The sequence below is a fragment of the Brassica napus genome, chromosome C3, assembly GCF_020379485.1.
Source record: "Brassica napus cultivar Da-Ae chromosome C3, Da-Ae, whole genome shotgun sequence".
In the NCBI taxonomy this organism is placed as follows: domain Eukaryota; kingdom Viridiplantae; phylum Streptophyta; class Magnoliopsida; order Brassicales; family Brassicaceae; genus Brassica; species Brassica napus.
In genome coordinates, this window is record NC_063446.1 from 1 (window position 1) to 26,193 (window position 26,193).

A 26,193-nucleotide genomic window follows, 5' to 3' on the forward strand; every position below is an offset into this window, starting at 1 on the left:
ATTGTTAAATAAAATAAATAATTCATCCTCTCATTAGATTCCTAACCTAAAAGAGACTGCAAATATGTAGGCCAGTTAGGGTTTTTGTAGGCACGATCGATGGGTTCTTCCCTTTCTTACAAGTTTTTCAAATAAAAGTAATAATTTACAATTCAATTCAACTTTTAAGATATTTTTTTAGCAAAAAAAAACTTTTAATATATCATGTCATTATATACTGGTTAAGCCTCATTTCTAAAACTTGTATTTTGGGAGGCATGTTAATACCTGCTGTTAATTATATTAAATCCTTTGTCAGTTTGTTCACTTGTTGTGAGTGTAGAAATCGAAGATGTATAAATCCAGTTCTTCTATTTAACCCAACCAAATAAATTTCATAATGGTGGAAATGCGATATATTTGTTAGTTTACAAAACGTATACAAGGCAAATAATCATGAGTTAAAAAAAAAAAAAAAAAGTCAAGACAAAGATAGTAGCATTACGAAAAGCACTAGATTACGTCTGGTGGACGTTTATTAACTTGAGAATGTAACGTTAAATAGGTTCTTCTTCTTAATTCTGCTGTTTAGCTTCTGTTTTTAAATTCCCCGCATCTTCTTACTCTGTTTCCTCTTTGTAATAAGTTGTTCAAAGACAACATTGTAACCTCCTTTCAGAAAATGGTAATTTTAACATTTTACCAAAAAAAACTATACATTAAAGCATGTGACCTAGAATTTTAGAAATACGTTTACAAGTCCACAAGTTGAAATGAACAAAGACTTAACAAAAAGTAGGCCCGTGATAGGGCTCATATAGATGACAAGTCATATAGCATGAATCTGGCGGAACCTCTTAATCAAGAGCGTATTATAATAATGGTTGGTGGAATAAACTGAATGGCCAAGATCTCTCTCTTCCTTGGAATAAAATAAATTAAATGATGTGTCATTTTCAAGCCCCTTCTCTTCTTTTTTCTTTTTTTAGAAAAGAGATCATCTTTGAATTGAATACCTTTTATCGAAAAAAGTCTATAGGCAAATCATTGCAACTGAATTAGCAGAGGAGGAGGAGGGGAGGGGAGGGGAGGGGAGATTCATGGCTGAACATCATCATTGCATCAGAGTCTACTTAGCCTCTGCTATCTTACTTTTAGCGGTTATTAATACGGTACATCTTCTTAATTTCTCTATCATCATCGTCCTGTTTTTCTTACGAAGATCCAGACTTGGTGGTGCCTTTTCCGTCTGGGAGTGATCCTTCGGTTTTTGGATTTGATCTGCCTTTTGTTTTGGGTTTTGACTCTTTGTTTAAAAAAAAAGGATTCAAACTTTTGTGGATCGCGTCTCACATTTTAGCAGTGTATCATAAGTAAAGTCTTTTGATTTTTTTTTTTTTTTTTAATTCAGGGAATTGCAGCAGAAAATCTTTCCCAGCAGAAGCTAACTTCGCGAATTCTTCAGGTTTTTTTTTAATCTTAATCCAAACTTGACTTCTCTCTTTTGTTTTCCCTTTTTTTTTTGTATATGTATTATCAGGTTGCAGAGTTTAAGCGCCTCCTCGGTGTCAAACCAACACCTAAGAACGAATTCTTAGGTGTACCTGTTGTAAGCCATGACATCTCTCTCAAGCTTCCTAAAGAATTTGACGCTAGAACTGCTTGGTCTCAGTGCTCCAGCATTGGAAGGATCCTAGGTCAGTCAATTATCTCTCTCTCTCTCTCTCTCTCTCTCTCTCTCTCTCTCTCTTTATTTCTTTCTTTTAAAACATGATATACTGACTTGAATCTTCTTATGCTTTCTATCAAATTCCCTCCCTCCTCGGTTATAGATCAGGTAAAAAAACACTCTACATTTTAGTGGATTTTATACTAAACTATGCGTTTAGAGATTCATTAAAAAAACATTCTTTTGAGGCGTTTTTGGTTTTGTTTAGGGTCACTGCGGTTCTTGCTGGGCATTTGGGGCTGTAGAGTCACTGTCTGACAGGTTCTGCATCAAATATAACATGGTAACACCAATGCCTAGCCAAAAACACTGATGATTGCATTCCATCTTTCTCTTCAAAAAGATTCTACTTGTGTTCCCTCCCATGTGCAGAATATATCTTTATCTGTCAATGATCTCTTAGCATGTTGTGGATTCCTTTGCGGTCAAGGCTGTAATGGTGGCTACCCTATTTCAGCGTGGCGATACTTTAAGCACCACGGTGTAGTCACCGAAGAGGTACAAGTTCTCTGTTTCATCTGCAAATGATATATTGGAACGGTTGATATATATTTATCGAATGTTTGCAATGTTGTTTGGTTTCCTCCTCAAGTGTGATCCATACTTTGACAATATTGGATGCTCTCACCCGGGATGTGAACCCGCTTACCCTACACCAAAATGTGTGAGGAAATGTGTTAGTGGAAACCAGCTTTGGCGTGAATCAAAACACTATATGGTGTTAGCGCCTACAAAGTCAGACATGACCCTCAAGACATTATGGCTGAAGTTTACAAAAACGGACCTGTTGAGGTTGCCTTTACCGTTTATGAGGTTAGTTACAAAAAGTTTTTTAAGATTTGATCAAACATGGTGATTGTTATATGGAACTCCATATTCTCATGAATCTTTTTGTTTCCACTAGGACTTTGCGCATTACAAATCTGGAGTGTACAAGCACATAACAGGTGCAAACATTGGAGGTCATGCTGTCAAGCTTATTGGCTGGGGAACTTCTGATGATGGCGAAGATTATTGGGTATGATATCCACTTTTGATACACACTCTCTTATCAGTTTTCTGTTGGCCGGAGACTTGCTGACATTCTTTTTGAATTGTTACACCAGTTGCTTGCAAATCAATGGAACCGAAGCTGGGGTGATGTAAGTAACTCTTCTCTCAAATCAAACTTATTTTTACTTGTGATCTTTTCAAGGTCCTTGCATTACATTCAAGAATCCAGAGGGAACACACCAAATCTGACGTCTATGTGTAATTATATTTCAGGATGGTTACTTCAAGATCAAGAGAGGAACGAACGAATGTGGAATCGAACACGGTGTTGTAGCCGGTTTGCCTTCAGACAGGAACGTCTTTAATGGTATTAATACATCAGATGATGTTCTAGTTTCCTCATTTTAAAACTAAAAATCAGAAAACAAAAGACGTGTCTCTGTCTCGACACTCTCTGTAATATATGTAATTTGCTTCCTTTCCAATGAAAAGAATCAAAAGACTTCAATAAACCCAAACAAAAGTATACTAGGTTAAGACTCGCGCCTTGCGCGGGATCAACATTATATATATAAATTATTTTATGTATTAAATATTTTTACATATTATAAAATAATAAATATATATTAAATAATTAAAAGTCAGTAACTATTAAAAATATAATTAAATTGGTGCAAACATATAAATTAATTGTATTAATCCAAATTTTTTTTTATTTGATAGGATATGTTATTAAATTTAAATGATATTAACATAGATAATATATTTTAGTATATTTTTAATATTAATATCTATTAAATACTGATTTATACTCATATAGTTTTTTGATCATTTGTATCTTTTATAGTAAAAAATTTAAATTACTGATAACAAAATTTTCATTGTGGGATTAATAGTTTTAGTGATTTATAATTAAAAAAAAAATAAGTTGTCAATGATCGTTCAAAAAAATTGTTCAAAGCAAATTTTGAAACTAAAATATTGTATTTTATAAGGTTTATAGTTTAATTTAAAACGATATATATATTAATCTTATTAATTAATTAAATTAGACTTTTTACTTATATAATTTTTGTAATCGTTTGTATTTTGTCATAACAAAAATTTTAAACCATGGATCATAAAATTTGAATGTAAGACTTTTAACAGTTTTAGTAATTTATACCCGTTTGTAAAAATTCAAAATATAACATATACATAAAAATCTATATTTTTATTATATGGTTATTGTGGTTATTTAATTTATTTAATAGCTTAAAATTAAACAAATATGATAGAAGATACACTATTTTTTATCAAATCTTTATTATTCAAAATCATTAATTGCCATATATACTTTAGCCACATTAGGAAATTCCGTAAATTTTATTTAAGGAAATAATAAAGTACATTAATGATTAATTTATTGTTAGTTTAATAAAAAGCTTATTATATAATTAGATGAACCAACATATTTCTCTAATGATTCTACTAGTGATGACACGTGGCTACAAAAAGAAGTTGTAATGCTTCTCAAATAATATATAGGGGATTAACTACAAAATATACCCTTTTAGCTTTTGTTCATGTTCAGTTTTACATGTTTACATATTAATTTATACCGTTTTCATTCTGCACAATGCATGTGTGGATACTTGAGGAGGTTGCTCTCGGTTTACTAGATTGCTCCCAGTAGTATTAGGAACTTGTTGCATAAAAACCTCCTTCAGTTGGTCGTAAGTTCCAATAAAACTCCACCAGTACAAGATATACCGGTTCGTGCCCCGGCGTAGAAAATACCACATGTTGAAAAACTTGTTCCTCTAAAGCTGAAACCAGGAGACTGAAGATTTCCCGAACTCTCTTCTTTATCAGTAAAGACTTCTTGATTATACTTGCTAACTCGTCTGAAGTTACCAACTTGACTTAAGATAGATTGTCACAGCAATTATTTTCAGATTGATGAAATGGAATTATAATCTTCAATCTGCAACGGAAATTTCATCTTAATCTACTCAACTTTCCATTCTATATAAAAAGGTATCATTCTGTTTAGTTATTTATCTTTTATATATAGTGTTAAAACTTTAAGGTTCCTACCCAAACAAACTTAATTAAATACATCCCACAATTGTCGATCTGAGTGTTTTTTGGAATGTATTTGTCTTTCTCCATTGAAGCTTGGATACATGGACGAATACCAGAATGGTGCAGAAAACCTGTATTTTTGGTTTTCTATGTAAAAAACATAACTCACCCATGTATTGTGTGTTTGATTTATGTTATGTTTACACTATTCAGCCGTGTCATTTACATAACTCAGCCACACCTCAAACATACCCTAAAATCAAAAAAATGTTTAGATAACTCAGCCGTATCGTTTAGATAACTCAGTTGTATCGTTTATATAAATCAGCAATACCTCAAATATACCCTAAAATCGAAAAACTGAATTCAAGTACTTTAAGAAGTTATATTGAAGATCATCTTATCAATATCAAGTGAATATAAATCAACTGAATGTGTATAGTTTCTTAAACTTCAAGTTGAGACTTTAACTTGATCTTGAGATATATGTTCTTTTAAAATCACTTATACAATTCTGACTTACAAGACTCTAACTTTAATCTTTTCTTAAATATAAACCTCAAACCATAAACTATAGAATTATAAAGTTATAAAAATTTAAAGTTTATCTTTGAACATTAAATCCAATATTTTTATTATTATTTAAAGTTTAAGGTTCAGGTTTACGTTTATAGTTTTGAGTTAAACTCAAATTTTAATCATTAAAAAAAATCTTTAATTTAAAGTTCCATTTTAAATTTTGATTTAAACCTGTAACTACATTTTTTAAGTTTAAGCAATTTTTAAAACAAATTAAAAAGAACTAAAATTACAAATTATATTGCTTTTTTCATGACCATTGATTGATTTTAGTCTAAGGATTCAATATTTTCAATATAAAATTATAATATTTTATAATGTATTAAAATTTAAACTACAAATATTAAATATAAAATTATAAAGTTAGATATTTTCAAAACATTATCTCAAACCATATCTATTTCGAACCTTTAACCCTAAAACTTGAACCACATACTTTGACTTATACCATAAAACATTAAACTTCAAACTTTTTAAAAAAATTAATTAATCATCTACCATAAATTCTAACTACAAATGTTAAAACTCTAATATTTTTGTTATTTAAAAATATAATCTTAAATCTCAAATCGAAACCCAAAACACTATATACCAAACCCTAAACTCACTCGGTTATATACCCTAAACTTTAAACTTCATATTTTAAACCATACATCAAAAAATCAACATATAATCATAAAATCCAAGTTTTGAAATTTAAAGCTTTATCAAAAATACACTTTAATATAAAATATAATTTTAACCATCAAAATTAAAACATTAACCATTGATTGTTTTAATCTAAGGGTTACAAATCCATCTAGGGGTTATCTTCAAACTTTTTTCTCATTGGTTAAATTTTGTAGTACAAAGATTACAATTCTTGACCATTGATTAGTTTTGATCTAATGGTTTAAAATGCATTTTTTTCTTCACTTTCTCTCTTCTATTTGACGTCTCTTTTTTCTCTTCGATTTCCTTCGAGAGTTATTTACATCTCTCTCACTTTGTGTCATGTAAACAAGAGAGATTTATACATGGGCTTACAATTATGCCACCAATAATTTCATCTGCACTGTTCTATTGATGTTGTATATCTTCCTAATTGGGCAATCTGCATAACAAAGTGGGCTTACAATTAAATTGGACGCATGTGAACAAAAATCGAAAAGAATGGGATTATCTTTTCTTTAGACAGCAGACAAGTCGTTGTTTGAATAGTTGGCTTTATTGTGTTTATTATGATTTCATTTCATGCGACGTCTTTGATATATCTCAACCGCCAACGAAATCGAGACGACACAAGAACGCCGTTCGTTCGTTAACCGGTAAGTCTTCTTCCTATTTTGATACACTCTTCGTGGCATCGTTGATTCGATCACGATTGGGAAATGGACAAAACAAGTTTAGTTTTCTGAGTTCGTGTTTCTCGTGCAGATTCGTATTTTTGTAGTGTCGATCGATTGAAACCATCCATTCCGATTCGGCCATGTCATGGTCCAAGGCATGTAGAGGGACTCGATTTTCTTCATATTTAGAGAACATTCATCGAACATCGAGGTAAAATGAACCCCCCACCCCCTGAAATGCATATTAACTGTTTGTTGAAATTCCTCAGCGAAAGTTGTATCTTTTTTTTTTTGCACTTGTTATCATCAACCTAAGATTCGTATTGAATTAAGAGTTAGTTAAGCTTGTGAGAGATGCCTGTGTAGGACTGTGCCTCTTGTTCCCTGCCCTCGTTATGGAGCTTGTAATGGCAATCAGCATAATCTCCTAAGCAAGAGAGAGCTTTGGGGAAGCTCATCTTCGTTTTCTCACTCTAAATCCATGTTACTTGGTGGTGCTCATCGCCACTATTCTACTCACTCGATAACAGAATCCAAATCGAAGAAAATGCTCTACTATCTCACTGCCGTTGTCTTTGGCATGGTTGGCCTAACTTACGCTGCTGTGCCTTTGTATAGAACATTCTGCCAAGCTACTGGTTATGGAGGTACTGTTCAACGCAAAGAGGTATATTTTTATATATACAAGTCAACCATTTCTCTATTCCTTTCACAATTATTCTTAGTCTTTGTCCTAATCTTTGCTCCACTGTTTTTTTTTTTTGGGACTCATGCTACTACAGACTGTCGAGGAGAAGATTGCTAGACATTCAGAATCTGGCACCGTCACTGAAAGGTGGTGTTAAGGGACCCATTCATAAACCGTCTTCTTTTTGGTAATATGTGTGTATGGTGAAGGTGCTAGCTTATTATAATCACACGCTGTCACTTTTTGTCTCGGAAACAGGGAGATTGTGGTGCAGTTCAATGCTGATGTTGCAGATGGGATGCAGTGGAAGTTCACTCCAACTCAAAGAGAGGTTTAGACTTTATATATAAGTCGTCAACAAGAGTATTGTGATTTGTTAATGTAGGTGTGTGTGTTTAAACTGATATGTCTTGTGGTTTTGGAATTGTCTTATAGGTTAGAGTAAAGCCTGGAGAAAGCGCACTCGCCTTTTACACTGCTGAAAACAAAAGTTCAGCCCCAATAACCGGAGTCTCCACATACAATGTCACTCCCATGAAGGTATATATAATATTTTAGCCTCGGTGAATCGACTATCAAGTATCAACTTCCCTTAATACATCTTTTCATTGGTTCTCGGAACACACAGGCAGGAGTTTATTTCAACAAGATACAGTGTTTTTGCTTTGAGGAACAGCGACTTCTTCCTGGAGAACAGATTGACATGCCGGTGAATAGCCTTTTCTTCTTGGCTCTGCTTGATATTCCTTGAGCAAAATCAAATAGCCCACTAAGACCTTCTTCTTTCTCTTTTCGTTGTAAAAACTTGGGGGGTTTGGCAGGTGTTCTTCTACATTGATCCTGAATTTGAGACTGATTCAAGAATGGACGGAATCAACAACTTGATATTGTCTTACACGTTCTTCAAAGTGTCCGAGGAAACTACTACTACAGATTCAGTCGACAATAAAAGCTCTGTTCCAGTTCAAGAAACCAATTAAAGATTGCATGCTTTTTTGAAGTGAAACTAATGCAAGAAAAATAAGAAGAGTCTCCCTCCTTCAGTTTAAAAAAATAAAATTCCATAATGGGAAAATTGTTTGTTAGTAATTTGTTTTGTGCTTCAGCTGTGTTGTAGGAGACAACGAAACATATGATATTATTATATTGAATATTTGCTTGAACAAAATCAAATATACAACATAAAACTAGTTCTCCAAATCAATTTAGAGCGATTTGGGCACAAAATATAGAAAGATTCAGTAATTTGCGTGAATGGAAAAACAGGTGGTCCAATGCCAGACCCAACTTCTGCTAGCGAGAAAATACCGTGATGCCCCTATAACTTCTTTCTTTAACATTATGAAGAGAAGTTGTGTAATGATTACATGCATGTAATCATAAGTAATTCTATACATATATAACCCGTTTATATTTGTGTTCTCTCCCTCCCTCTCTCTCTCACACACGCTCATGTTATTCTTTGTCTTTTACATGTTCTGGTTGATCTCTTCTTCTTTGCATGTCTAAATCTCAGTATTTTTTTGTAAATTTCAAAAAAAAAAAAAATTCAATTCAATCCAATCCAATAACTTTTCTTTTTCCTCAAGGTGGTCATATTCGAGGTATGAAGACTAGTTTTTGCTACTAGATCACATGCATGAAAGAACATGTTAGTTTTGAGTGTGGTTACACGACGGCGCGTGCGTGGACTTGTCTTTGGAAGAAGCGGGTGGGCCATTACTGTTTCTACATGCAAGAGTTGTTCCCAAGGAACAATCAAGGGTCGCTTGGGATCATGAACTTAGAACCCGCCGTCTCTTCTGCTGCTCTCCATCAGATTTTTTAGATTTATGGTAAATCAAAGCTCATTCTCGCTTCATGCTCCAGAAAATGCTTCTTTTCTAACCTTCATCATCCATCGCCGCCTCCTCTACATTACCGTCGCCAAGTACCATCGTCAGTAGGTCAGTTCAGAAGACATAATTGGTTAAGGATAAAGTACTCGAGTCATGTTTTTCTTCTTAGTTTGTTACCATAGTTTTTGAAAATGTTTTTCACTTTTCTTTAATGATGTAATTTGTGAAATAGCCGGTTAATAAACTTTACTTATCTTTGTTTGTTATAGTTAGCCGGTTACGAAAACAAACAAATGAAATATCATAATAGAGAATTTTATAATATGCCAATGCAATTTATTTATTCGGCTACATTGTATACCAAACTTATAATGTATACCAGTTATCCAGTTATCTCCAGTAGTTGCTGGTAATTTAAGTTAGTGGTTGGTTATCTTTTGTCTCTAATAATATAACACATATGTGCTTCTATTGATATATCTATAAACATACAATTATTCGGTTATCCAATAGTTGCTGGTTATTTAAATTAATGGTCGGTTATTTCTAATAGTTGATGGTTATTTAAGTTAGTGGTCGGTTATCTTTTGTATCTAATAATATAACACATATGTGTCTCTATTGATATATCTATAAACATACAATTATTTGGTTATCCAAAGTTGCTGGTTATTTAAATTAATGGTCGGTTATTTTTAATGGTCGTTGGTTATTTAAGTTAGTGGTCGGCTAATTTAAATAATTATCCGGACATTGTTATTTAGAATTTTTCAATCAGCATTTGATTATCACTATAGACTCAAACTCGTAGATTATTCTCATATCTAATAAGTTAAATAGTGTATTTTAATTATCTGGATATCATAATTGTTGGTTGAACTTTTTTATCAATTGTCGGCTAACTTAAATAATTATTCAGACATTATTGTTAGTTAGATTTTTTTATCAATGGTCGGCTAACTCAAAGTCGTAGATTATTCTCGTAACTTAATGTATATCAATTTTTCAGATGTCATTATTGTTATTTGGATATTTTGATTAGTATCCGGTTATTATAACTAGCCTTGATGATGAGGGAAAGAGCACGAATGAAAACATATACGCCATTGTAACTCAGAGGTCGTAATTGTAGTCTTCTTGATCCAAAATATGCAATAACATATAATTGAAAGTATTGTTACCTGGATAAAACTTTTTAAGTATAACTAATTATTTTATTAGCCACAACCACAAAGAAGCAAGACGAAGAGTTTTACACCATGACTCTGTCTCTCCTTGAGCAAATTCAAAATCAAAGCTTTGCTCTTTCCTCTTTCCTCTTTTTCAAAATTACTTTCTTTTTTTGTTTGTTCGCTTTCCATAGATGAATCAAAGAATGAAAGATTTTACTTTTTAAAAAGGCTTAGATTTCTAGGTTCAAGAGAGAGAAAGAAGAAATACGATGGAGTTTCGAACAGAAGAAAGACAAAAGAATAATTTAGATAGATATATATGTTTTGATTATGTTGGATAGGGACAAAATGGCAATTAAAAAAAAATATATATCACTTATCTTTCTCATCAAAGAAGGCAACATAGATGTGGGATAGAGAGAGAGAGAGAAAGAGAGAAGTATTTTTGAGACGATTGGATTTGGTTGAAAAAAACAAGTCGAACGAGTAACGGGCCACAGGTTTGATGAGAAAGTAAATTGGGCCACAGGTTTGATGAGAAAGTAAATTGGGCTTTCTAGATTTGTTCAAATCTCTCTCTCTCTCTCTCTCTCTCTCGACTTAGACCAAGTTCTGGTTGTCGGTAGGGTTTTACTTGGATCATCATCTTCTCCTCCTTCCTGAAACGATGATGATACTCAAGCGGCAGTGTGATTCTGGCGTTCCCAGTCTCGGTCTCTCTACATCATTTCTTCACAGTGTGGCAATAGATTCTTCGGATGCGAAGCTCGTGCCTAACGATGACTCGGAAGCTGTTTACCGGATGATCAATGGCTCAAATGTGCGAGGAGAGTTGAAGGAATCGTTGAGCTCCAGTGGAATCCACTTGTCAAAGGACTTAATCGATAGGGTTTTAAAAAGAGTGAGGTTCAGTCACGGAAACCCTCTTCAAGCCCTGGAGTTCTATAGGTACGCTGGTGCTCACTCCTCCTTTTCCCTCGACACGATGCTCTATATCCTCGGTAGAAATCGAAAGTTCGATCAGATCTGGGATGTTTTGATTGAAGCTAAGCGAAATGATCGGTCTTTGATTACCCCTAGGACGATGCAAGTGGTTTTAGGTAGAGTGGCTAAGCTGTGTTCCGTTAGACACACCGTTGAGTCCTTCTGGAAGTTTAAGAGATTGCTGCCTCATTTCTTCGACACTAGTGCTTCTTTCAATGCTCTCTTGAGAACTCTTTGCCAAGAGAAGACTATGACCGATGCTAGGAATGTCTATCACTCTTTGAAGCATCAGTTTCACCCCGACTTGCACACTTTTAACATTCTTTTGTCCGGCTGGAGATCATCCGAAGATGCTGAAGCTTTCTTCCAGGAAATTACGAAAGAAAAGGGCCTCAAACCTGATGTCGTTACCTACAACTCCTTGATTGATGTGTATTGCAAGGACAGAGAGATTGGTAAAGCTTACAAGCTGATTGATCAGATGCGTGAGGAGGATGTAACTCCCGATGTTATAACTTACACTACCATTATAGGCGGTTTGGGGTTAATAGGCCAGCCTGATAAAGCTCGCCAGGTTTTGAAGGAAATGAAGGAGTATGGATGTTATCCTGACGTTCCTGCTTATAACGCTGCTATAAGAAACTATTGCATAGCCCGGAGGCTTGGGGATGCAGATAAGTTGGTGGATGAGATGGTGAAGAAAGGTTTGTCTCCCAACGCCACTACTTATAATCTGTTTTTCCGTGTTCTGTCTCTATCTAATGATTTGGGACGGTCTTGGGAGCTGTATGTGAGAATGTTGGGGAATGGGTGTTTGCCAAACACTCAGTCTTGTATGTTCTTGATTAAGATGTTTAAGAGACACGAGAAAGTGGATATGGCGTTGCAGTTGTGGGAAGATATGGTGGTAAAAGGTTTTGGTTCTTATAGTTTGGTTTCGGATGTGCTTTTGGATTTGCTTTGTGATTTGGCTAAGGTAGACGAGGCTGAGAAATGTTTGCTTGAGATGGTTGAGAAGGGACATAGACCGAGTAATGTCTCTTTTAAAAGGATCAAGTTGTTGATGGAGCTAGCAAATAAGCACGAAGAGCTTAGTAATTTGAAACAGAAGATGGCTGTTTTCAGTACAGAGATTCAGTGATGAAAGCAAAACATTCTTCCAGTGTTTTTCAAGAGCCAGTTGAGTCCTTCATGTATAATGCCATTGCACTTGGCCGAGTCTTTTTTGTTCAAGTCTATCAGATGAAGTCGAGGAACCATTGTTAGAGTTTAGGAGTTTTGCTGAGGTAGGTACTGAAGAAGAAGATGACGATCATAACATTTTCCGAGAAGAAGAAGATGGATGAGGCAAAGATGAAAAAGTTGCCGACGTTTGGATTCTACTGAAACAAGCAGCGGATTGGTGGTTAAAACTGTACCAGACGCTCTTGATGGCATCTTTTTGCTCTTATAGAGAGAGAGAGTTTTCGAACTAATCAAATGGTAAACATAGATTTTATGTAGTTTTGATTTGCCAAAGAGAACAGACTCTTCAGGACCAATCTCACTGTCTCCTGGTTTCTTCTTTTAAATGTTACTACACTTCACAAAGTTTGTTTTGCGTGACTTTTAGGTTCTTGTTTGGTTTGTTTGGTTCCTATTGGGGTTCAGACAATCACGGCCAAAACTTATGGTTGTTTTTTAGTTCCTCTTGTCTTGGTGACCTTAAACCAGAAGTTCTGTGATGAGAGAAGTAGGGAGCTCTCTAACCATATATTTACACAATAAATTTAGAATGTTTTAGATAATTTCAGATACACAACTGCCATCAGAAAAAGCAAAAGAATGTATTCAAAAAATTTAATGAAGGTAAATCGGCTGATTAGAAAAGCCACTTCAGGTGCAGGTGCGGGAGTTTGCGGATATGGATGGTTGCGGTTTCAAATGTTATTAAACATTTTGTATGACTGGCACAACGTTTGAAAATTGTTGCTTTTGCGGGATATTTGTGAATGTTTGATTATAAGATATTGCAGCGGTTTAATAATAAATTACCAATATTAGCATGTTATAACATTATAAAAATATAAAAACATATTATTGTAATAAAATATAATAATTATCAATATAATATGATTAATAATAATATTATGTTTATTGAATTAATTTTTAATTAGTTTAAAGTTATAATTTTATTACATTTTTTTGAAGATTTATGTTAAACTTTTGAAAGAATATTTTGTTTCGTTATATATATGTGTATATCTTTATATATGTATGTATATTAATTTTTAAATATTCTAATGAATAGTTAGTTAATTTAAAGTTTTTACAAAATAAATTATGATATTGTTTGTGAATTTAAATTAATATATAAAATATGTATATATTTTTATTTATAATATTTTCATTTTAAAATTTTAATTTTTACAAACTTGTTTGGGATAATTCGTATTCATCTTTCTTCAGAAAGGTAGAATGATAGTTACATTTTGCGGGAGATAAAGTGAATTAATATCCTTTTTTAACTTCCTTTTCCATTGCTTTCACTAATGAGGATCTGTTTTATTTGTCTTTTCTTTTAAAAAAAAAATCTTTGTGGAATAGACTCTTCGATATAAAGTAGATTGCATTCCGCCAGTAGTGGAGCCGACAAACTGAAAGTGGAAGCTGAAGGTGGATCAGAGGCATGGAAACTCATCATTTTTTGTACAAAGACAAGACTCTGACCTTCTGAAAGACATCAATGGAAAATCATGACCTCTTATGTGACTATTTTGTTTGCAGAGGAGGAAGTGAAAAGTGGCTATGTAAGTTAATTGCCCTACTAGATTCTTTGGTATTTGTGAGTCTGAATTATTTGCAAGTATTTCCAAATTTTCAAGAATTATATGTTAAATAATATTTTAAAGTTTGTTTTGTGTACTCTTCTTGAAGAAAAAACACTAAAGTTACTATAAACAAATATAGTTGCAAGTTTTTAAGAACCAAAATCCGGAGATATTTATTTAAGTCAGTTTCCTCTAGTCAATATTTAATGAGAAATAGCAATCCAGTATTTGCAAGGTTTTCCACGAGATATATAATAAACACAGGAGCCACCCCTAATTTTAAAACATAGTATTCATGTGTTCCAATCTACCTAAAACACACGCTCTGTTCGGCTCCTACCGGTATTCCTTTTTATCCACCAACTAGCAGCAAACAAATAACAAAAGGACAGAGTCAATGCATCCTTTTTGTTTGCTATCCTAACCACTGATACATTATTCTGCTTAGAAGAAAACTAAAACCTTTAAAAACAACTTTCTCTACTCAAATTTCTGCTTGGTGTGCTCTTATTGGAGTAATTTGCTTCCTCTGATTTATATCAATGATCATAATTATGTGAAACTTTCTGTTTCCACAATTTAATCATATGATACAAAAAGCTGTCACTACATATTATTTTTTAACAAGCCAAAGTCGAGATGATTCCGACTTTTATCTTCTCTCTTTTTGGGTTATGAATAAGTCAAGATGTTTCTGTTCTAGCAAGAATGTTTCAAACAAGTGCCCAGAGTTAGTAAAAGTCTGTCTATCAAGAGAAAAGAAGGCAATATAATCTCTGTGTGTGTATGTACAGACGTAGATCTGACAATGATGTGTAATGACATTTACTTCTTAAAAGAGAGAAGAAGAAACAAGCAATAAACAAATGTCAACTGTTGGAGGAGGATATGGTTGAAGTAATAATGTCTCCATTGGGCTGTTTCTGTTAAAAATAAAAGGTTTGAATTTTTCATACTGCAGGAACACAAAAGAATTCCTCCAGTCCCAATGGGTGGGGGAGGAGGAAGAGACTTGGACAAACTGTTGATTGCCTTTTTAAACGCTTCCAACACTCAGTATTTACATATAAATATTGCAGCAAAACCACCAACTTGAGGGTTACTGACAGTTCCGTTTTGAGTATTTTAAGCTCATTGGTGCTTGCATCTGTATTGAACTTCCTTCCATATATACGCGTCCTTTCAAGTGGTATTCTCATTCCTCCCAGCATTTTAAGAAGTTGGTAATCTCTGAGCAAAAGAAATAGTAATCTGCTTTTTAGAACAAAGCTGAAAAAAAGATATAAGAGATGATGAGTACGGCCGGCCTCATTCTGCTGGTGTTGTCTTCTTGTTGCTTGTCTTTGCTGGATGCCCAACAGATCACTCATCCGCTTGATGGTACGGTGCTCTCTGATCAGTAACCGTATGTGTAAACAGTGATGACTGCTGCTAATGAGGTCCTTTTTTTGTTGTGGTTGCAGTTAGTGCTCTGCACGCTGTTCGTCGCAAACTGAAGGACCCTATGAATCATCTTCAAGACTGGAAAAAGACGGATCCATGCGCCTCTAATTGGACCGGTGTTTTCTGCATCGCCGATCCTTCCGATGGATATCTTCATGTTAAAGAGTTGTACGTTTTAAACTTTCTTCTTCTGTAGTTTTTAAATTCACAAAACCAAACATTTAGTTGAGATGTTACCTGTTGTTTCTTTGGATTGATCAAATGATGCAGGCGGTTGCTCAACTTAAACCTCACAGGAACACTTGCACCTGAACTCAGCCATCTAGCGAACCTCACCATATTGTATGTGCAATGTTTTCCTCAGAGCTTTGGTTTACCAACCGAGCGTCTTATTTTAAAAATATAGATTACCTGATTCACAGGAACTTCATGTGGAACAATCTAACGGGTCAGGTTCCACCAGAAGTAGGCAACTTGACTCATCTCATCTTCTTGTAAGCAGTCTTTGATCATTTTTTTTTCCATCAACTCTCACTTCCCCTGGTTTGACCGCATCACTTAACAGCTTTTTTTTTGTTTTTGTGTGCAGGCTACTAAGTGGAAATAAACTGACGGGGCCTTTGCCTCAAGAACTCGGCTCTCTTTCCAATCTCTTAATCCTTCAGATAGACTACAACGGCATCAGCGGAGACCTTCCAACGTCATTAGCAAATCTGAAAAAACTGAAGCACTTGTGAGAGATCTCCCTTTCCCTCTTCCTTCTTCTAACAATACCCAATTTGACATCACTTGTACTTTTCTTTGCTTAGCCACATGAACAACAACTCAATCACGGGTCAGATTCCCCCTGAGTACTCTTCCTTACCTGACGTTCTGCACTTGTAAGTTTCTTGATTACATGTAAATTTTGATCAAATCGGTATTCAAATCTAATTGCCGTGGATAAGTTTTGTGGTGTGGCTCAACAATTTTTTCGCAGCTTGATGGACAATAACAAGCTAACTGGATATCTTCCACCTGAGCTCTCTCAGATGGCAAGCTTAAAAATTATGTAAGTGCCCTTTTTTTTTTTGTGTCTCCAACTTCTTATTAGAGGCGACCCACTTTCTTCCAAGTTCAACTTAATTTGCTCTTTACAGACAACTGGACAATAACAACTTTGTTGGGACAGAGATCCCATCTTCCTATGGAAAGATACCCAATCTCGTCAAACTGTAAGAAGCACAACAGAGTTGAGTTCTTTTTTATTCCTGTTGCTTACTGATTTGGTTGGTTACACCATAAACAGGAGTCTCAGAAATTGCAATTTAGAAGGACCCGTTCCTGATATGAGCAGATCACCGGTTCTCTATTACTTGTGAGTCACTTAAACAGGAGAAAAATAAACAATTAGCATTATTCCATGGTATGTTCGTCACTGATGCTTTTTCTCTGGTTCTTATTACAGAGATCTATCTTCCAACAAACTCACAGGAGAGATTCCCAACAAGAGGTTTTCTGGGAACGTCACAACTATGTAGGTTCAAAGCCAAGCCAAGGATTGAAATTGATATATGTCTTTACATGCAAAATGAAGTAGTGCACTTGTTTATTGTATGCAGTAACCTGTACAACAATATGCTCAACGGATCCATCCCTTCAAATTTTTCAGGCCTTGCACGTTTGCAGAGACTGTAAGATCCACCTTCTGTCTCTTGTTAATAATAATTCAAGGAGAAGAAAAAAAAGACAAAGAGTAGTGGTTGTCTAATTTTGTCAGGTCTCTGAAGAAGAACAACTTAAGCGGGGAGATTCCTGTGATATGGGAGAAGATGAGCTTTACTGCAGAGGCAAAACTGATCCTGTCAGCATATATACAAAACACATTGATGATCAAATTTTTAACAAGATTAGTGCTGTTTTTTTGTTATGTTAATTGGAACAACTTGCAGGGACTTGAGGTACAACTTGTTTACAAATGTGTCAAACGTTCTAAACCCTCCTTCCAATGTCACGGTCAAGTAAGTTTGTGGTAAATGTGACAAAAGAGTTAGTAACGTGAATAGAGAGAGAGAGAGAGAGAATCATCAGAATGTGTTTGTGATGAGCAGGCTTTACGGAAACCCAGTTTGTGCAAGAGTAAATGAGACAAACGTAGCTGATCTCTGTGGCGTCTCAACAACAGTAGACGTGGTGGAATCACCTGGAAGTTCGTCGGACAACTCGAGCACCACGGGAGAGTGCAAACGACAATCCTGCCCCTTGAGCGAAAACTACGAATACGTGATTGGTTCTCCAGTTCCATGTTTCTGCGCTGCACCAATTGGGATTGGACTTCGGCTTAGGAGTCCAAGTTTCTCTGACTTTCGACCTTACACAGTGGCCTACATGCTCGATGTGGCATCCAATCTCGGGATAAATCTCTATCAGCTGTCTATTGAATCATTCTCGTGGCAATCGGGTCCAAGGCTAGCCATCAACATGAAGGTTTTTCCAGATTTGAACAGTAAATTCAACACAACGGAGCTTCCACGCATTGTTGACTTCTTTGCAACTTTCTCTCTGGATACCGACGATTCTCTGGGCCCCTACGAGATTATCTATATCAACCTCCTGGGTCCTTACAAAGACGGTAATAGTATTAATTAATAATAGTGTCTCTTTTGTCTACTCAGCAACTTTAACAATCCTATTGTGTGAACCAAAAGAGTAGGTGTGTGTGTTGCATGCATGTGTAGTTACTCTCAACTTATACCCGAGTAAGTCGGGAATGAGCAAAGGTGTCAAAATTGGAGTCATTGTAGGAGGAACCATTGCTTTCTTCCTTGGATTATCCTTTCTAGCGTTGCTCCTCTTCTTCATCAAGAGAAAAGCTAAGCAACAACAAGAGCCGAGTAAGTGATGAGAGTCAGTCCATTTATGTTTGTGAATCAACAGACTAATTAAAAGATTTACTTATTTACTTTCTCCATTATCTTAATTTCTCCCTTGGCTTAGTCGTCCCTAAATCTCCAATTAACATGGAAAGCGTGAAGGGTTACAATTTCATGGAACTTGATACAGCAACAAGCAGTTTCAGTGATCTGTCTCAGATTGGCAGAGGAGGCTATGGGAAGGTCTACAGAGGGCATTTACCATGTGGCCTGATTGTGGCGGTCAAACGTGCAGAGAAAGGATCTCTTCAGGGCCAAAAAGAGTTCTACACAGAGATCGAGTTGCTCTCACGGTTACACCACCGAAACCTTGTTTCTTTGCTCGGCTACTGCGATCAGAAAGGAGAACAGGTGAACGAGAACTCATGCATGCATGCTGTTTATTTATTCTCTTGTCAAAACCATACGTGTCTCAATGTCAAAACTATGTGACACTGTTTCAGATGTTGGTATATGAGTTCATGCCCAAGGGTTCTCTTCAAGACGCACTCTCTGGTAGGAAGAAGATCACACCTCCACATCCTTTAATCTTGAATTATTTTTTTTTGGTGATGTTAATCTATTCTCTATCCAATGAACGCAGCGAGGTTCAGAGAGCCGCTGAGTTTCGGGCTAAGGTTGAGAATAGCACTGGGGTCAGCGAGGGGGGTTTTGTATCTGCACACAGAGGCGGACCCGCCAATAATCCATCGAGACATCAAACCCAGCAACATTCTTCTGGACAACAAGATGAACCCTAAAGTGGCAGACTTTGGAATCTCAAAGCTCATAGCACTAGACGGTGGAGGTGTGCAAAGGGATCACGTAACTACCATCGTCAAAGGCACCCCTGTATGTTGTTCTTGTTGTTCCTTATATATATATTCCTTTCTTTTGACTAGGAAGTAAAAAAGCTGCTTGTAACGTAAATATATAATTTTAAACAGGGATACGTGGATCCAGAATACTACTTGAGCCACAGGCTGACAGAGAAGAGTGACGTCTACAGCTTGGGCATTGTGTTTCTGGAGATTCTGACAGGAATGCCCCCAATCTCACACGGGAGGAACATCGTCCGAGAGGTGAAGGAAGCATGGGAAGCCGGGATGATGTTGTCGGTGATAGACGAGAGCATGGGGCAGGACTACTCTGAGGAGGGGGTGAAGAGATTCATGGAGCTGGCCATCAGATGCTGCCGGGATGAACCAGTAGAGCGCCCAGGGATGCTGGAGATCGTGAGGGAGCTGGAGAACCTGTTTACAAAGGAAGAGAAGCCATATTCAAGCCCTTCGGTGCAATCTTCTTCTGCTTCGGGAATGTCAGGCTTCTTCGCTCCAGGGCTTGGCTCTTATAATAATAATAATACATTCTCACAATTCACAGCTAACGAACTCGTCAGTGGAGTCATCCCCTCCATCGCACCCCGCTAGTCTTTTCTTTACTGTGTGTAGTTTGCTTCCACATACTCCTACTTACTGTACTATATAAGCAAAAACAACGGGGGAAAGCCAATAATGCTATATATATCTTTCGAATTCTAGACTTTTTTTTTTTTTTTTTTCCTTTCTGAAACACTCGAATTCTAAACTTTATAATAAATAAATAATACTTTCTCTGTTCTTTAAAGTTACATATTCTAGATTTTTCACACGTTTTAATAAAACACATTAAATTTACATATTTTTTGTGTTTATCTTTTTTTTTATAAACTAATAAAAATTCAACTAGTATCATTAAGTTTTTGAAGTTTATAATTAGTTAATAAAATATTTAAAATGTAAAAGATAGATTTTTTCGAAAGAAAGAAGACCGAGAAAGGAGTTGACTTCAAGGATTGAGAAAGGGGACCCACAATACGACACAACCACAAACACAAACAAGACCGCGTCTGGGTTTCAGTTTGTCCATCTCCGATATAAGGGGGGGTGGGTATTATTCTAATGGTGGTGGGGGCGTCTCAAGTCGCCGTCTTTCTCCCACCATCGCTGTGAAGAAAAATCAAACCCACACACACGATGGTCCTTGTCGACTTCATTTCATTTCCCCCATAGATTGATTGTTAATTGCCCCCTTTCATTTGATCTGCATTGTTTGACTTCTCTCCGGTCACTAGGGTTTCTTCAGATTTCTCCGCCGATTCCTCTTATCTACATCTGCCTTTTTTTTGGAAACATGACCTGATCTAACCAAAGACTTGAGGTAAATGATCTTTGTCCTAGAGTCAATGAATGCTTGGCGTTGAATTTTTAGCTGCTGCTGCTGCTGCTGCTGTGTCCTTTTCTGCCATAAATACAAGAGAGCACCTTGGATTTTGATTAATCAGCGGTTTTATATTATTATTACTCTTAACTCTTTGATATCCTCATCATCATCTTATGCAGTTACCTTCTCACACGCATCATGGCGTTGTTGTCTCAAAGAGTCTATCTATATCAGCTCCTTGCTGCGTTTTTCTGCCTGCTTCTTCTTCTTGCCTATGCACGAACAGACCCCTCTGAAGGTGCCTGCACTTTATATAATTTGTGTGTGTTTTTTCTTTGTGAGAAGATTGCTGTTTCCAACCAATTTTAGTTCTAGCCATCTTGTTGTGATTTTCAACTATCTTTTCCATTTTGCAGTCACTGCTTTACGATCAGTTAAGAGAAGTTTAGTTGATCCTAAAGATTATTTGAGAAACTGGAACAGAGGAGACCCTTGCAGGTCAAATTGGACAGGAGTTATCTGCTCCAATGAGATTGGAACTGACGAATATCTTCATGTCCGAGAACTGTATGTTTTACTTCGCACTTTTTTTGTTTCTTCATCTTCCCTTTCTTCGCTGGTCTGCTTGTATATATATATATATGTTGTAGTTAACCGGCTTAACTTGGGAGAAGCTGCTTCAGTTTGTCCCTTTTCTTTTCTTTTCTTTTCATTCTCTGGGGACATGACCAGCTAGCTATTCCTATAACAGGATTCCTTTTTTTTTGTTTGTTGTTGCCAAGCAGCCTACTGATGAATATGAATCTCTCCGGGAGTTTATCACCAGAGCTCCGAAAATTAGGTCATCTCGAGATATTGTAAGTTTCAACATGTTAAGTGTGTGACCCCTATATTTTCCTTTATGTTGTACTAAAATGTTGAGTCTTTTCATGTGCCTAACTAAATGAAGAGATTTCATGTGGAACAATATAAGTGGTTCAATTCCAAAGGAGATAGGGCAGATATCATCCCTGCTACTCTTGTAAGTTGGACCTACCTCTGATAATCAATCATTTCTCTAAACCTTATTTTGACAAGCACGTGTTGTTTACCTTCTTCTGATTTTGTAACCTGTGGCCAGGCTGCTGAATGGAAACAAACTTTCAGGGCCTTTACCAAGCGAACTAGGCTATCTTTCGAACTTGAACAGGTTCCAGATTGATGAAAATAATATCACAGGACCAATACCAAAGTCCTTTTCCAACTTGAGAAAAGTGAAACATCTGTGAGTCAGACAGTGATCATCATCAACCTCAGACGCAGATTTCTCAGTGTCAGTCAACTCACAAGTTTTGATTTTGGCCTTTGCACAGGCACTTCAACAATAATTCGTTGACCGGCCAGATTCCAGTTGAGCTTTCCAGTCTTACAAACATCTTTCACGTGTGAGTCTTTTGCCAAATAATGTTTTTTTCACTATTTCCATTATTTGGGATATTATATCATCATGGTGGTGTTAAAAGTGGTCAAAATTTTACAGGCTGCTAGACAACAACAATTTATCCGGAGATCTCCCACCGCAACTCTCTCAATTGCCAAACCTGCAAATCCTGTATGTTTGTTTCTCTATTGTGTTCATTCTATGAATAATTGTTAGTTTCATGGTGTTATTGTCCTCTCACTGCAGGCAACTTGATAATAACAACTTCAGTGGATCAGATATACCAGCTTCCTATGGAAACTTTTCTAGTATACTGAAGCTGTAAATTTGGGGCCACTGTTATCTCAAGTCGTTTTGTTTTTCTTTTTGTCATTTCAAAGATTCATACATATATATTTTTTTCCCACTTGCAGGAGTCTTAGAAACTGTAGTTTGAAAGGGGCTCTTCCTGATTTTAGCAGGATACGTCGTCTCAAATACTTGTAAGTTGGGATCAGTCTCAACGCATGGATTCTCTATTCCCATTTTGTGAATCTGTTTGTGCTTCTCGGTCGCTACAGGGATCTTAGCTGGAATGAGCTCACAGGACCTATACCTTCTTCTAATCTTTCTGAGGATGTGACAACCATGTATGCTTTCTTCAGATGTTAATTCTGTTTCCCTTCTTTTATCCGGTGACCTTACAAGTTTTTTGAGATTTATTTGCAGTGATTTATCAAACAACATACTAAACGGATCCATTCCGCTGAGCTTCTCAAATCTCCCTTTGCTTCAGATGCTGTGAGAAAATGTGTTTATGTTTCTTTATATCCAAAGAGAATAATAAGGGCTAGTGAGGGTAGCAATGTCGACTTGGCAAGTAAATAAATAAAACCTCAAATCTTGTGCAGATCGATGAAGAACAATATGTTATCTGGATCTGTCCCTGATTCCCTCTGGAAGAATATCTCATTACGGAAGAAAGCTAGACTTCTACTGTAATAGCCGCGTTTCCCTAGTTCACACTTATGGTCACTTTGCATTTCATCAACTTGTCTAATATTGTCTCCGAAATCCTACAGGGATCTCAGGAATAATAGTCTGTCACATGTTGAAGGAGATCTAACTCCTCCAGAAAATGTCACTTTAAGGCTTGATGGTAATCCGATATGCAAGAACGGAAGCATAACAAACGCAGGCCTCTTCTGCGAATCCATAGGAAAAGCGTGGACATCACCACCACCACCAGCAACCAACTCAACAGACTGTCCTCCTCTAGCCTGTCCCACTCCTGATTTCTACGAATACAGTCCAGCATCCCCGTTACGATGCTTTTGTGCAGCGCCTCTCAGGATTGGATACCGTCTGAAGAGTCCTAGCTTCTCATACTTCCCTCCATATATTGATCAGTTCGGGGAGTATGTTACCGATTTTCTTCAAATGGAGCCCTATCAACTCTGGATCGACTCTTATCAATGGGAGAAAGGGCCTCGTCTGAGGATGCATCTGAAACTTTTTCCGCAAGTTACAAGAAGCACATTTAACACGAGTGAAGTTGTGAGAATCAGAGGCATATTCGCATCATGGAGATTTCCCGGGAGTGACTTATTCGGACCATATGAGCTGCTCAACTTCACTCTGCAGGGGCCATATTCATATGGTGAGTGTTTTTTTGTTTTTTGTAACTGAAGGCATTGATTGACCTCTAATCTAACCTTGTTTTTATCTGCTCAGTAAACTTGAGCAGTGAAAGGAAAGGCGTTAGCTGGGGACGTTTGGCAGCAATAACTGCAGGGGCTGTGGTGACTGCTGTTGCAATCTCCGCCTTGGTTGCCGCCTTGTTGCTTAGAAGATACAGCAAGCACGAGCGTGAGATATCTAGAAGACGGTCTTGTAAGTTGGACCATTCCCCACCCCCACTGAGTCACTTAAAAAGGCCCCAAATTTAATTGAATTTATTGTGTATGTCACAGCCTCGAAAGCTTCCTTGATGAATTCTGGGATAAGAGGCTTCAGGTTCAAAGAACTAGCAGAGGCCACGGACGATTTTAGCAGCTCAGCTTTGGTTGGACGCGGAGGCTACGGAAAGGTTTATAGAGGTGTGTTATCTGACAAAACGGTTGCTGCCATAAAGCGAGCTGATGAAGGGTCTTTGCAAGGTGAGAAGGAGTTCTTGAATGAAATAGAGTTGCTCTCCAGGTTGCATCATCGGAATCTAGTGTCCCTTATCGGTTATTGTGACGAAGAAGGGGAGCAGGTACTCTCTCTCCCAGCCTCCTCGATTTATCACTGACTTGTGTTTAATTGCGTTTCGTTGCTGAATGTGCAGATGCTGGTGTACGAATTCATGCCAAACGGCACCCTTCGCGACTGGCTCTCTGGTACGGAAGTAGATAAATTCCATGGGGCTGTGTGTGTGTGCCATTTAGCTAGTTTTCTCACCTAATTTGGAATATGATGTATGCAGCTAAAGGGAAGGAGACATTGAGCTTTGGGATGAGGGTTCGTGTTGCTTTGGGAGCAGCCAGGGGTATTCTCTACCTTCACACAGAAGCCAACCCACCAGTCTTCCACCGAGACATCAAAGCCAGTAACATCCTCCTCGACCTCAACTTCAATGCCAAAGTTGCAGACTTTGGACTGTCCCGTCTTGCTCCTGCTTTGGAGGAGGAAGAGGATGTGCCTAAACACGTATCCACGGTTGTTCGTGGGACTCCAGTGAGTGATCAAAAATGAATGATGTAAAAAAACAAACATATTTAGATGCATGCATGGCTTAGTTTGTGATTGTTGCAGGGGTACCTGGATCCAGAATACTTCCTGACGCACAAGCTGACGGACAAGAGCGACGTGTACAGCATGGGGGTTGTGTTCTTGGAGCTGCTGACTGGTATGCACGCCATATCCCATGGCAAAAACATTGTGCGAGAGGTGAAGACGGCGGACATGATGGTGTCGCTGATAGACAAGAGAATGGAGGCGTGGTCGATGGAAACCGCTGAAAGGTTTTTCTCATTGGCACTGAGGTGTAGCCACGACTCGCCTGATATGAGGCCTGCGATGGCTGAGGTGGTGAAAGAGCTGGAGGCACTCCTCCCCGACAAGGAAGGAAAAATGGAGACGAAGTCGTCCTCCTCGGTGCTGTCAACATCTTCTTCGAATGTAACAAGAGACCTTTACGAGTCGGCGAGCCTTTTAGGAAGCGATCTCAGCAGCGGCGTTGTTCCCAGCATCGCTCCTCGCTGAGTCATACCACAAACGAAACAAACACCTGACTGAGCTTTTGGTTTGCTGTTATCTGTAACATATATATATATATATATATATATATATATATATATATATACTACGATTTGGCACGCCCGTAGGGTGGGTTTGTAACCAAAAAATACATAAATATAATTTACTTAAACGTATGTTGATATTAATTTTTATTGTGTATGTTTTGTTATTCTTATTATATATTATGTTTATCTTAATATTAACATGTTCATGAATACATAATAATTTTACATGATGCTTCGTGCGGGAATATTATATTTGTTGTGTAACATTTTATATTTTTTTAAAATTTTAATTTTACTATCTATCTCAGCTGTATTTTCTATTGAAATACATTATTTGCGTGAGATTATTTGTGTATTATTATTTGTTTTACTTAATTGTATATAAAAGTTTCAAGTTTGATGGTGTTAAGTCTAGACAATTACATTTGTTTTGTTTAAGGCTTATATTGTTTCATATCGCCTGAGCTATATTGGCAGTACGTATCATTGAGTTTTAGTGTGTTTGTTTGAATTGTCAACGGACCATGAGGGATTTTGTGTAAGAAATATAGTAGCAGATGCGTAAACATATATGAGAGTATTGTGATACAGTCGTAAAGAAAAGAAAAAGAAATACAGTCATAGCGATGCTGCGTGAGATTATGTTACCAACAGAGGTTGTGAATATCTCCTAAACTATATTTGCGAAGTGATTTTGCCACATGTCCTTTCTACAATCAATTTCACAAAACAAATATGACATAACTACTGAAATTGATGACATGTCTTATAGCTTAATATGACATGGACAATTTCATTTAATGT

The 26,193-nt window shown here is 36.6% G+C and overlaps 4 protein-coding genes and 1 pseudogene across 4 annotated transcripts; all 5 read left to right on the forward strand.

The window, feature by feature from the left end:
* Positions 1-904: 904 nt before the first annotated feature.
* On the forward strand, positions 905-3,213 carry LOC111211304 (annotated as a pseudogene).
* Positions 3,214-6,497: 3,284 nt separating this feature from the next.
* Positions 6,498-8,516, forward strand: LOC111211307 (cytochrome c oxidase assembly protein COX11, mitochondrial-like). Its single transcript, XM_048751724.1, has 8 exons — positions 6,498-6,654; positions 6,764-6,886; positions 7,042-7,342; positions 7,458-7,510; positions 7,622-7,694; positions 7,799-7,903; positions 7,992-8,072; positions 8,185-8,516. Exons 2-8 carry the CDS (start codon positions 6,816-6,818, stop codon positions 8,341-8,343), a joined length of 843 nt encoding a protein of 280 aa, XP_048607681.1. The 5' UTR covers positions 6,498-6,654; positions 6,764-6,815; the 3' UTR covers positions 8,344-8,516.
* A 2,451-nt stretch (positions 8,517-10,967) lies between these two features.
* Positions 10,968-13,040, forward strand: LOC111211305 (putative pentatricopeptide repeat-containing protein At1g02420). The gene has a single exon (XM_022712282.2). The coding sequence runs from the start codon at positions 11,041-11,043 to the stop codon at positions 12,496-12,498; it is 1,458 nt and encodes a 485-aa protein (XP_022568003.2). The 5' UTR covers positions 10,968-11,040; the 3' UTR covers positions 12,499-13,040.
* Positions 13,041-13,764: 724 nt separating this feature from the next.
* LOC106353575 (probable LRR receptor-like serine/threonine-protein kinase At5g37450) lies at positions 13,765-20,036 on the forward strand. Its single transcript, XM_048751725.1, has 20 exons — positions 13,765-13,809; positions 13,944-15,547; positions 15,631-15,778; positions 15,881-15,952; positions 16,033-16,104; positions 16,200-16,343; positions 16,420-16,491; positions 16,590-16,661; positions 16,750-16,824; positions 16,899-16,967; positions 17,058-17,126; positions 17,212-17,283; positions 17,370-17,453; positions 17,542-17,610; positions 17,701-18,221; positions 18,328-18,483; positions 18,587-18,873; positions 18,966-19,017; positions 19,106-19,353; positions 19,449-20,036. Exons 2-20 carry the CDS (start codon positions 15,457-15,459, stop codon positions 19,929-19,931), a joined length of 2,856 nt encoding a protein of 951 aa, XP_048607682.1. The 5' UTR covers positions 13,765-13,809; positions 13,944-15,456; the 3' UTR covers positions 19,932-20,036.
* A 382-nt stretch (positions 20,037-20,418) lies between these two features.
* LOC106353576 (probable LRR receptor-like serine/threonine-protein kinase At1g06840) lies at positions 20,419-25,581 on the forward strand. Its single transcript, XM_048751726.1, has 19 exons — positions 20,419-20,700; positions 20,883-21,001; positions 21,120-21,270; positions 21,489-21,560; positions 21,653-21,724; positions 21,824-21,967; positions 22,056-22,127; positions 22,223-22,294; positions 22,370-22,444; positions 22,537-22,605; positions 22,684-22,752; positions 22,832-22,903; positions 23,014-23,100; positions 23,185-23,762; positions 23,837-23,995; positions 24,076-24,359; positions 24,432-24,483; positions 24,570-24,820; positions 24,899-25,581. Exons 2-19 carry the CDS (start codon positions 20,902-20,904, stop codon positions 25,346-25,348), a joined length of 2,829 nt encoding a protein of 942 aa, XP_048607683.1. The 5' UTR covers positions 20,419-20,700; positions 20,883-20,901; the 3' UTR covers positions 25,349-25,581.
* Positions 25,582-26,193: the final 612 nt, after the last annotated feature.